The sequence below is a fragment of the Grammomys surdaster genome, unplaced genomic scaffold (assembly GCF_004785775.1).
Source record: "Grammomys surdaster isolate TR1022 unplaced genomic scaffold, NIH_TR_1.0 219, whole genome shotgun sequence".
Taxonomy (NCBI): Eukaryota; Metazoa; Chordata; class Mammalia; order Rodentia; family Muridae; genus Grammomys; species Grammomys surdaster.
Genome location: NW_021604664.1, coordinates 1,162,201 through 1,174,833, shown reverse-complemented (window position 1 = coordinate 1,174,833; position 12,633 = coordinate 1,162,201). Strand labels below are relative to the sequence as shown.

Below are 12,633 nucleotides of genomic sequence, written 5' to 3'. Positions count from 1 at the left end.
ACACTCGGTGTGATGGAAAGTGAGTGGACACTCGGTGTGATGGAAAGCAAGCTCTAGAGGCCATAAACAGAGTTGAGACGATTAACTAAATAAAGAGCTTCATCTATCAGGGGCTTTAATGTGAAGCTGCTCCAAACATCACTCGGAGTTTTGACAGAGAAGGGATCAGAAGAGAGAGAGTAGAAAAAGCAGGCATGCTGCAAAGCAGTCTGGGTGACTGAGTACCACAGATCCCGAAGGGAGTGAGGGACAGAGGCCGGGAGCTGCTGCTATGGAAGAGATCCTTGGAGTGGTCAGATTTGGATCTAAGGCACTAGATCTAAGCACCTAGATCACGGCCTGATTGTAATAGATCACAGCCTGATTGTAATAGATCACGGCCTGATTGACTGTAATAGATCATGGCCTGATTGTAATAGATCACGGCCTGATTGTAATAGAATGCGAAGACACAGGCAGAAAAAGAGTCGCGTGGCATCTGATACAAGAACAAAGGGAACTGGCCTTTCCTAGGCACAATGACATTTCATTCTCTGTGGCTACATACAGGTTGACAGATCTGGTGGCAGACAGATGCCACACTGCAAGGTATACTATCTACCCAGATGATGCCTCTCTATCTCAGCATCCCAGCGACTGAGGCAAAGAAGCATGCAATGTACATTAAATAAATAGGTAGTGGGTGATATAGGCATAAATTTTTTTGCAACCTACTTTTAATAAGGGTTCAACCTCTCTTCTAGCCTACCACCCAGCAGAGGTAGTGGAAGGGAAAAGTTATGGCGGGGGGGGAATGGACCTGTTCAACAATAGTTCTTAGGGGGCAGGCTTGATCTTCTTTGGCAGCAGTTCAGTCTCGTACAAACAAACACTAAATATGATTCAGCAGCTGCAGACCAGTCCTCTAGGCAGGCAGACACTAGGCAGACACCAGGCAGGAACCCGCAGCTACAGTCCAGTCTTTTCAGCAAGCAGACATTAGGCAGCTGTAGTTCAATCCTGAAGAAAATGCCAGCCTCACCAATGGGTCTGAGGCGAGGCCTCAGAAGAGGCAAGCTGCAGCAGAAACCTCACAGGCAGTTCTTGGGCGAGTTTCTCTCAGTGGTAGTGTTACCACAAGTTGAGCTCAACAACACTATATAAACCGAAACAATACATGCACGTCTTTAGTGAAGAATAGTGAGGCAGAGCAAATTAAACCAAAGCTCAGTGCTTGTCTACCATGGTCTGTGGAGTCATATTTATACTCTTTCATTACAAGTCCTTCTATGTGACTGCTATATCCAAACATCCTTTCACCTTGTCTGCTTCAGGAAAACAGTCTTTCACATGTTTGCTTTAGCAAGACATCCTTTCACCTGTGAGCCCCAAAAAACCATCATTTGGCATAACTAACTTTCCAAAGAAACTAGAAGTTTCCACTTCAGGTGACTGGATGCATGGACGAGTGACAGAAAGAGAGGCTAACACATTGCATTTCTCAACGCACTCCATTGTCCTTTAGAGATTGTAGTGTTCAGCACTGGGAGGGCTGAGTAAGGGTGCAGGATGGGGCCCTTGCTGGACGGCCAGGATGGAACTGGACTCCTCCAAGAGAATTCTGAGACCAGGGAAATGGGTGTACACCAACCAACAGCAGATAGGCTCCGTTCCCACTGTAGGCTATAGGAGGCTATAATGCTCGCACTGGGAGGGAACTTGGCAGCCAGGCTTCATTCAGTTCAGCTTCCTCTTTAGTGTGGTGGCCTTAGGGAAGGCCTGGAGGCCTTCTGCATAGGGGTCTCTCCAATCCTAAGTAAATGGTTGGAGTCGGTTCTTAGTTTTCTGTCTTTCTTCCCAATTCTTGGCCTCCCTTTTTGGACATGTATTACCTTTAGTTCTGCCCCTAAACCAAACACTGTGAGCTTGCTGCCTGGTATGGAGGCCCTAGACACATTGAGGGTTCATCAACCTTCCTATACCCCAGGGTTCCATTCTTCACATACATATGACTGCTTCTCCACAAGGAAGCAGCACTGCTGGCCACAGCCCAGGCTTTAAGATTTATTGTGTGACTGAGCTGAGCATACGTTGAACTTTTTTTCCTTTTTGCGCCTGTTTCAAGAGAAAAAATAAAAAGAAACCAACATTTATTGATAATGCTTTTATTAAGAGCATGATTCTAAGCATTTAATATTCACTATCTCACTTAATCTTCACTAAAATCCCATGAGATAGGGACAAGAGTTTGCCCCATATGATAGGCAAAGGCACTAAGGCTTTGGAGAAAGACACACACACACACACACACACACATGTGCACTCCTCACACACATGCATGCACACACACACACACAGAAAGAGAGAGAGAGAGAGAGAGAGAGAGCAGAGCTGAGGACTTTTAAATCTTCATTCCAAAGTCTGAAGGAAGGAGATAAGAAGTCATGTAAAAAGCCAAGGTGTTTAGCTCACAGTCACAGGTGAGTGTCTGAAAGACTAAACAGTTTTGAATATGAAATTGGCTAGAATCTGGCTGGGTTTGTAAATGAAGTCATCTGGCAAATTCTTGAAGGAATTACCTGGAATTTATGATCAAGAGTTCTAAAATCAAGTTCATGCCCCATCATTGTTTCACAGTGCAAGCTGAGACAGATTTCTTTCTCAGTCTTCACTGGAGTTTCCCGTTCTATAAATCAGTAATGTGGGAGACCACTTCATAACGTGGTTGGGAGAGATGGAAGGGGCGTGATTTGTAGAAACATGCTTTGCAAGCTTTAAACCAAATGATAGGTATGGTCATCAGCTCACCTTTTTGCTGTTGTGTGAGGGAATTCTTCAGTAAATTCTTTGACAAATGATTATTTTGGGAAAGCCAAAGATTAGCTCACAGAAAGAGGAGTTCAATGTCCCTCATGTAAATTCATGCTCTGAGTGTCCCTAAAGCGAGCCCACCTTTCTTGAGAGTTGATTTTCTCTTTCACCACCAGCCCCCTCTTCTTGCCATGGGTTCCTCTGGACAGTTCCTTCTTTAGAAAGTCCAAGCAGCTGAGAAAGTAGAATTTGAATCTGGCTTCCAGAGTTTTGGCAGTTTCCACACTACCTCAGATTTTCAACTTGTGTGAGTTTCTGGAACCTCACTTTTTTTATCTGGAAAATGGAGATTATGATGTCTGCCTCTCAGGGCTTTTGGGGGCTGCAGTGTATGAAGCAACTGCCAAAGTGACCTTCTGAGCTCCACTGTCCAGTGCCATTCATTTTTGGACTCAGCCCTGCCAGCCCCACAGATCTGTCTCCCTGTCCCAGTCCTGCGTACTGGTGTCATGAACCTCACAGGTCTCTTGCCTGTGTGCTCCAACAGGAAGTGAATATTCTGGCAATGCCTACAGCCACACCCCGTACTCCTCCTACAGTGAGGCCTGGCGATTCCCCAACTCCAGCCTGCTGAGTAAGTTTTTGGGGTTATCCAGGGGAGGGCTAAGGGAGGGGAATGAAGCCAGACCAAAAGAGCTGGCTGGCCCCAGTTTAGATGGGATGTCTAGAGAGAGAGATGGCAGTTGTTTGTCACAGAAGAAATCAGCAGCAGATTATAGTATCTGGTAGGTTTAGGGGAGAGAACTGAAGGCCGAACATTCTACCTCTTTTATATCTGTCCTTTCCGTAGCCATGTCTGTTCAAATTTTGGTTTGTGTAAAATCCAGGAATCAAGCCTTGAAAGTCAAGGGTAGAGAAGGGCTAAATTACATTTAAGCAAAGCCCTAGAGAGGCTGTCCTGCCTGCAGAGCCCTGCCAGAAGACATTATTCAGGAGTTCTTTGCACACTGTCAGCTGCACTCCTTCCTGGGAGCTGAGGCCAAGATGACATCTTGCTCACTGGTCATCTAAATTGGTTGAAAACAGTCATGAGTCACCACAAAGGCTTTGTTCCATCCTGTTCCTTATATTTGACTTGAGAAATGAGTATTACTTAGGGTTTATATCTGAAAAGTGAGTTTCAGTGAGTTTTGAGACTACTTTTCACCCCTGGGTCCCTGAACTGTTTTGGGGAAGATTTTAAGGAAAATGAGACCACAACAGAATTCTTTTAGAGCTTCCTGAGTGGTAGCCCTATCAGTTGTCAGAGCAAGTCTAAACCAGAGAGGAGCAGTGGTCTCAAAGATGTCCAGTTTTACAGACACCTTGGCAAACTGGATGGAGCATCTGTTCCCTAAAATCCTCTCTCCTCTCCTCGTATCTTACAGTCCCAGAAATGACCCACAGGGGCCTTTTCTGTGCTCTGTTGGCCAGACACATTCAATTCCAAGACAGATGTGTTCAAGTCCACATTTAGTCAGAGAGGGCAAAGATAATGACACTGATGGTGTCAAGAGGGCCTTTGTGTGGAGCTTGGTGGGTTTCCCTCAAGCCCAGAATCCCTCTGGCCAACCAGAAGTACAATCCTTTTGAGTAATCAGAAGAGGATGGTTTGACCTGCCATTATTTAGGCAAGGCCAAAGAGCACCCGTGTCACACTCACTGTGTTCAGTTTTTGAGGTTCCACATGTAACTGTTCTCTATTGCTCACTCTTTAAAGCAAGAGTGCTAAAGGTCAAAGCAGTCATGAGAAGTAGGGGCAAGAAGCCATCATTTTTCTGGCTAGTAACTCAAAGGTGAGGCCAGAGAAGGAGGAACGGCTGGAGAGGAGTTAATCTTTGATGATCAGATGGGTGGGGGGGGAGTAAATGATTAACACCTGCTGTCTTAAAGGTCAGCAGATGGAGAGGAACACTGTGGTACAACTTTCCCTCTGACTAGCAATGCTGTTGTTGTTTTAATGTGTCCAGGTTCCCCATATTATTACAGCTCTACATCAAGGGCAAGCGCACCGCCCACCTCTGCCACGGCCTTTGACCATCTGTAGTTGTCATGAGGACAGTGGGAACAACCAGGCAACAGGAGGACTTGGCCTGAGACAGGTCCCAGAGAGTCACACAAAAGAATCTTTATTTATTACATGAAAAATAACCACAATTCCAGCATTTCGACTCACTCCCTGTGTGGTCAATTAAATGAACCATGAAAGTCAGAATGACCTTGGAGAAGGCCAAACTGTCCTCCAAGATTCATTTTGTGAGTGACAGGAGTTCCAGGAAACAAGAACCATCCATTTCAAAAGAGACACAGAGGAGAGATGTACTGAGGCTGGCACCCACCAAAGGAGAGAAAAAGGGTTCACAAAGAACTTAGAGGGAGATGAGTCTGATGGTGATCAGGGCCACCTGTGTGGTCTTCATCACTACAACTCCAGCAATTACGGACAGAAAGCAAGTCCTTCTGGCCTCAGGTCATAGCCTAGGGCCAAGGCTCTACTTACCTGTCATCCTAGGAATTACCAACTCGAGCCTCTACCACCTGCTGGGTAAGTCAACCAGCACTTTTCTGGGGATTCAGCGTACCTTCCATTTCCAGTGGCTGTGAGCCTACAAACATCCCCTAGCCTCTCAATCAGTGTGCTACCCTGGTTGGTTGGCAGCAGCGAACCTATCCCCTGGAAAGTTCAGTGAAGCTCTACGTAGAGCACAGGAAGACACAATGGATGGGACCAGCCATGTCTTCTTCTCAACAGCCCTGCCAATTCAAGTGTGCTTTCTGCAGTTCCAGCCTACGCAGCCACCGAAGAGACCCCGAGGCCAGCCACACGATTCCCTCTCTAGTTCCTCAGCCCTTTCCCTATACACAGCCTCACTGTAAATACCGTAAATGAAGATCTGTTTCAGTCAAGCTTCCCTCTTTTCCATCCCCCAGATTTTGGCCTCTGAAATGTCTCCCTACTATGTTGGGCTTTTCTCCTTGATATTTTGTTTTTTAAAGATAACCCACCATTACCACATGACTCAATAAACCATTACTCTTGGTCTCAGGCTTTATCTTGGGGATGGACTTCCACCAAGCACAGAACAAAGTGACTAAGAAACTCACTTTGAATAGATTAGAAGGGACATTTTAGATGTCCTAGCTTAGCATTCTCTCCTGGCTCTTAATGGATGTCCAGTGCTGGGTAAATCAAGTTGATCCACTAAGGAGATGCCAGCATAAAGCATTCATGTGTCACAGGGCCATGCCTCTCATACACTCTCCATAAGTGGTTGGTGTTAAGTGAAATCTAGAGTATCAGGGCTGAGTTGGAGAAGTTCCCCAAATAACTACAAGTGGCCCCCACATAAACAGCAGTTTTGAGCTTCATAGTGCTGAAGGAAGCAAGCAAGGAGCCGAACTTCTCTTTTGTGTCAGGCACAGTGTGGGGGCATCTTGGGAGACAAGTTCAGATTAGCCCAGAGAAAACCCAGTTTAGGAAGACATGAGATGGTGTGGCCCAAGTGGGAAGTCTTGGGTTCAATGAGGTCTTCTTATCCTAAATCCAGCGCATTCAGACAATACCACTGCACCCTTTTTAGGAGTATCAGAGGTTCTAGAGACAAGGAAGGATTGGGTAGGGAGCGTGCTACCAAGGGTTTATTTTCTTTTGCTTTCCACAGGTGTCTGTTCCCCGATTTGGGAGAGGAACTATCTGGTGTCTATGTGAACCCTTCCTTCCATGCTGGACCCAGGTGGCACAGCATGCCTGGGAAGAGAGCAGGACAGAGTTTGGTGGAAGGGAGGACTTGTCATCCCTTAGGGGCTCCATGGTTGGGAGGACAGAAGTAGCTAATGTTGCTATTTCTTCAGGTCTAGCCCAAAGGAAGCTCTAGGAACATTCAAGGGGCAAGGATGGGATGAGCCTAATTGTGTCACTAGGGGAAACTTCCTATGAAGAAACTCTGTCCCCATCTGCTCATGGGGAATCTGGAATGAAATTCATTTTTCGGTAACAGAGATTTCTTCCATCTGTAAGCTTGGAAGTAGGGATCAGAGGCCTATTACAGCTGAGGCTTCTCATGGTGCTGACTTACTGGATTCATGAGCCCCCTAAGGCAGTCCACAACTGAGATTCACTGTGAGGTTCCTGGTATTCCTAGAAGCCTACACAGTGATCCTTACAATCTATAAATAAAACTTCCTCAGAAGATACTATATACCCCTGGCATTCTCTCTCATGTCTCAAATGATAGAGAGATCTGACATATATGTTTGATGCAAAACTTAACTTCCCTTTTCTGAGCTCAGCTAGTCACTGCAGGCAACTCAGCTGAGGGCAGATGCTAGGAGTCTGTGTGGTGGGAGTCAGTATTGGCTCCTAGTCTCCAGGACCTAGTCACTCTATCCAAGGCCAAACTAGAGTCGCCCTTAGGGCTCAGGAAAGATTGGGAAAGAGTGAATATTCAAAGAACCTCAATGCTATGGTGGTTCTGGCAGAGGTCTGCTTGTGGCCCATGCATGGACCCAAAGAAGGAATGATGAGAAGAGGCTGTGGCTGAGCTAGCAGGCCACATCCACTTAGGGGTGGGGTGAGGGGAACACTGATGGGCAACTACAAGTTAGAGGACTAGTTCACTCTTCAAGGGGAGTTGGGGGCTCTGGTTTCTGTAGGCTATGGAGGAGTAGCCTATGTTAGCAAGAAGACTTGGGGTGAGAGATCACCAAAGCACTGAGAACCTACCTCACTCTTCTCTTCCACTTCATCTGAGACAACCATTTTCACTGGTCTTGTAAAGAGGCCTCAGCTTTAAAGGCAGAAGTTCCCGTCCATCACCCCCCGCCCCCATCCCCAGTCCTCCATGCTTCCTAAAACCTTCTAGTAGGGTACCAGGTCACCAGGAGCTTGCAGCAAGCCCAAAACAGTAAAATTGGCAATGAATAGATTTCTTACTAGAGGAAGAATGGCCCCAGGCAGAGGGGAAGAACTGACATAGACTCTTTGCCCCTAGACTCCAAGTTAGGAAGGTGGTTGGGAAAAGAAGCTTACATTTCCCTCTCCAAGGTGAGCTCTTGGGCTGTCTGCAAGCCTCCATTACCCACCTTCCCCAGGCTGTGTGTAAGCCCCCTCTCTCCACCTTCCCCAGGCTGTGTGTAAGCCCCCTCTCCCCACCTTCCCCAGGCTGTGTGTAAGCACTTCCCCCTTTTCCCACCTTCCTTGACTTTTCCAGAATTCTTGCCACAAGTCATTACTAAGAAATAATAACTGGCCTGTTGTGTTCCAGGCACATACTCTAAGCTCAAGGACTATTGCTCAGTGACCACAGTTCACAAATCCTGAAATAAAAACCTAGAGGGAGTGATAGCACAAAGATTTCCCCATTCCCATCTGCCCCCCATCTTTCTGTTGTCTTATTTTCCCCAAATATATCTTGACTTAGTTTATAATGTAATTACTCTTGTAATTCCCTTGGGAGTGGCTACAGGAAGGATTAAAGATCTCAGTGTTTACCATTGGCATGGCCGTGCCTCACCACAGACAGGGCTGTGGACATTGCTTCCGCTCCTCCTTGATCTTGGACCCTCTTTGAGCCTCAGGACTTACGGTAACCCCCACATACACAGCAGCCTACTCTTGTTTGCTTGCGTACAAAGCACATTCACATCCTCTACTGTTTCTCATTCTGAACCCTGGTCCCATGTTGCACTTGGGGAAATTGAAACCAAGAGCCGCTTTAACAAGGTCATCATGTAATTCACTGAGATCGTGACTGACCCCCCTATTAGAGACCTAATATTCACTCTGTTTTAAGGCTGTAGGAGTCTGGGTATGGCCATGCTTCTGAGAGGCCTCATGTGCCCTTCTCCTCATGGAGAGGTTACTGGGTCAGTCACAGCAGCTTGGCAGTAGCTCTGGATAAAAGGCCCGAGTGGCAGTAGAAGCACTATGGAATCTGCAGAGGCATGCTCGCACCAGGCTGGTCGCTGCTTCCCTTCCGCCCTTGGCCTCAGGTTCTTCCAGCTACCTTCCCTTTAGAGTTAGAAAGTGTTCCCTCTGCGGGGGAGCTGACTACTCCTCCGTAATTACCTTCTGAGGTAATTATGAGTCCAGGCATCTCTGTGATTCTGGGGAAAGGCCCCTCCTTCCCACAATGGCTCCTGCCTTTTCTCTTTCTCTTTCCCTCTTTCTACCTTTCTCTTCTTGTACTATCTCTTCTGCTGAGTTCCAATGCTCAGCCAGTCTTCTCCTCTTTGTGAAGGACTTGGCATCTTAAGGGGTGTGGATTTGCGTTTGAAAAGGGCTTGCTAGTCCTGTGTAGGCTCAGGGAATCCAGAAAAAGGCTTGCTAGTCCTGTGTAGGCTCAGGGAATCCAGGAGGCCTCTCCTCTATCCCCTCCCACAGCCCTGCCTTTTTCAAATCCTCTCTAGGACATCCTGTCCTCATTGCTTTGGCTCTCTGGGGTCCTCCACAACACAGCCCTTGGGATGGGTACTACCTCGATGGTAGGCTCCTGTTTCCAGGCTCTGGGCAGACTCACAGCGTGCATACACGTGCGCTATCCATTAATCTTACCACAACAACCACTCATAAACAGAGGCCAGGTGTCCGGTCTTCCCGGGAGGAGGCAGGCAGCACAGGTCTCCCTTTCCTCTGGGCAGCTTTCACTGGGCAACCTCCTTCTTCTCTTGAGCCACCAGGTGATGAGGCAGCTTTGGGAGATTTGGGGTGCAGGATTCAGACCCCCAGGGAGGAGGTTCAGTAGAGGAGGGCCAGTAGAGCCCCCACATCTGTGCCCTGTGGCAGTGGGCCAGGCTGGGGAGTGAAGCGCTGCCTGCAGCTCTCCCAGGGAAATATGATTTCCCTTGAGTGAAGCGGACTGTGCAGCGTGGAAATTGGCTCTTTTCTGAGCGAGCAGCCGTTGCTGTGAAGTCAGGGCGGGCTCTGCCCCTGGAGTGAGCCAGGAGCAGCCATGTGCTGAGAACTCATTAGGGATAAATCAAACTAGTAACAGCATGAAGCCAACACCCTCCCCCTCATCATGCCTCCCTCCCACCCTCTCCCCTCTCTGAGACCCCTGCTCCCTCCTTTTCTTCCACAGCTTCCTCTACCGGTGGACTTCTCCCCAGGGCCAGGCCACCCTTCCCCACACCAGGGCGCCCATGACTAGCACATCCCCTCACAAGTAGGGCACCCCTCCCAGCCATTGCTCTCCCCACCCAGTCCAGGGACCCTGACTCCCTTGCTGAGGGTGCCCTTCCCACAACCCTGCCCTTTTCAAATCCTCCCCAGGGCATCCCCTCCTCAGCTAAGACATTTTACCTCCTAGTTTCAGAGCCAAAGTCCACACCACACATACACTCACCTGCTACTAAAACTCCAGGAACTATTCTTAAATGAGAAAGTTGTTCATTTAGAAATACAGCATTTTTGGGTTTGTCTTAATAGAATACTTTTTCAATAGAGGCCAAGATACTGATCACAAACATTAGGGACAGCCCCAGGTCTCACTAGGAACACAGACAGGAAGCTCATATCACGCCTGCTACCATCTCTTTCCACTACCAAGGTGACTTTGCCCCATCTCTTTCAGGCCCCATCCCAACTGTATTCCTGGGGAGCCAGAGCTGAGGTCCCCAGCTGTGGACAGCATCAGTCTCTGTGACACTTGTGCCCCTGGGGAGGTGAGAATGAAGAAAACTTGCTGCCAGAGAGAAGCTGTCTATAAAATGAGTGGGTTTGATCAGAAAAGAAACCTGGTTCTCACCAAGGCAGCACAGAACCAGGGAAGGAACAGGGATGTTGGCCGGGGTGAGAGTATAGCTCTGGTTGTCTAGCTCTGGAAGAGTAAGAAGGACAAAAGGTGTTCATTGTGATAGCGAGACAGTTTCTTTCCTGACTTGCCTCTGGCTGATGAGGGGACAGTGTCTGTCCTGTGTATCATTTCTGGGTATCATGAGAACCTGTTAGGTATTGTTTCAAGAGGCCCTTGCTCCTTACCTACTTTCTTCTGGCCTAAGGATGCTGTTGTGAACTGAGGAATGGAGTGTATGACTGGCTCTGTCCCCTCTGGCTGCCACCCTTTCTCAGTTTCTTGACTGTGAACGCTGTCACTTGAAATTCTCCTTGAACTCTTGATGAGATTTCTGTCGAGTTGGTAAACTCCGTATTTGGAATGTGGTCTTTGGTTGGGGTGGCTTTTTTTTTTGCCCACCTACCCAGATTTGGACTCTGGCTCAATTTGTGTAACTACATCCAGACTTCTAAAGGAGCCTGGGATGTGTCAGAAGCTGGGAGACACTGGCCTGACAAGGTCAATGCAAGTAGGGACATGATGATTTTGCTTCCACTCTTACAACTTCTCAGTCCATTCATTCAGAAATCTTCCTTGAAACACATAAGAAAAAAACAAGATAAACTGAATAGAAATCATCACACATACACTCCCCAAAGAGCAAAAATCTTAGTGTTTAGAAATGGGATTTTACACAAGTGGGAATTGCTAAACAGGAAAGGAATGAAAATCACAAGAGAATACACATGGAATACGGAGTGACTGAAACTCTCTCAGGCTCCTCTTGGCCTCTGGCAAGGCCGGCCGTCTCCTGCAGCTGGCCACCAGGAGCACTGCCTGCAAGCTGTGCTCTGTCCGTGTCCCAAAGAGGAATCAGGGGGTCACCAGGCAAGGAAGACTCAACTTGTCAATGCCAGGCTAAGGTTGTAGCTTCGTGGAAGAATACTTGCCTACCACACAGGACTGCCTGAGCTCAGTCCTCCATATCAGAATAATAAAATAATGTCACTGTCCTTTCCCAAATGCTCACCTTGCCATTCTAACCATCCTTTTTGGTCTTGTCCTGATTCTAGCTCATGGGAAAGACTGGCTCCTGGGCTCTGCACCTCCCAGACTTGCTTCTTTTTTCTTGCACCTGAATAGGGAAATGGGAAGTGGGCAGTCACAGACTGCAAACAAACACAACACAGATGGATGCCCCTTCCTGCATATCTTTACTACACTGTCCCCCACCTTTCCTGGACACTTAACTGGAGAGAATGCTGAGAGATTAAGGGAACCAGTGGGGAATGGGAGATGACAAGCTCGGCAGGGGAGAAAAGTTGTGTATGGTGGGAACATGGAGTGCACATGTCACCTGGCAGTGAGGTTCAGGACTCATTTGGATGGAGGCAGTGACATGCCTTGAACACAGATAGCCCTACCCCCCATGATTTTGTACCCCTTTCATAGGTGTTTCATTAGGGCTCCACAGGAGAATGGAAGAAGGTTAGTTAAAGGCTGGAACACAAAGACATGGGGAGTATCAGCCCCCAGATGCCCTGGGTGAGAGCAAAGGAGCCCAATAAGGGGAGCAGGTGCCTTCTCTCAGCAGCCAGCCAGGGAGGGACTAAGCAGAAAGGGGGTGGCCAGACCCAGGCCAAGGCTTAGGACCCATCTGAGCATGTCGCCTGCTAAAGAGGAGTAGAGGCGGCGGGGGCGGGGTGAGGGTGGGGAGGTGAATAAATAATAGGAAATAAAACTTCATGAAGCAGAAAATAAAAGGCAGATTATACAGATGTGGCAATTTGAAGGATCATTGCCTCTGTCCTCTTTTTAACTGCTGCATCTGGAGTTTTGAAGGCAGCTTATCCTCTCCCTCCCTCTGTCAGGTCCCTGCCTGGCTGGAGGCCCCGACAGGGCCAAGGCACGTGTGGGGACAGGAACCTCAAGCACCTCTGCTTGTGATGTTTCCTAGGAAATGCATAGCCACAATAAGCAAGCATGTGAGATCAGGGCAGTGTGCTAGGTGGCTTGTCTGGGGTGAAGCTCT

At 48.0% G+C, this 12,633-nt stretch overlaps 1 protein-coding gene across 1 annotated transcript in view; it reads left to right on the top strand.

The window, feature by feature from the left end:
* Positions 1-5,876, top strand: part of Pax8 (paired box 8) — a 59,610-nt gene extending 53,734 nt beyond the window's left edge. The window contains exons 11-12 of the mRNA XM_028772857.1: positions 3,338-3,424; positions 4,800-5,876. Of these exons, the coding sequence (XP_028628690.1) occupies positions 3,338-3,424; positions 4,800-4,876 (164 nt within the window). The 3' untranslated portion in view covers positions 4,877-5,876. The remainder of the gene's footprint in view (positions 1-3,337; positions 3,425-4,799) is intronic.
* Positions 5,877-12,633: the final 6,757 nt, after the last annotated feature.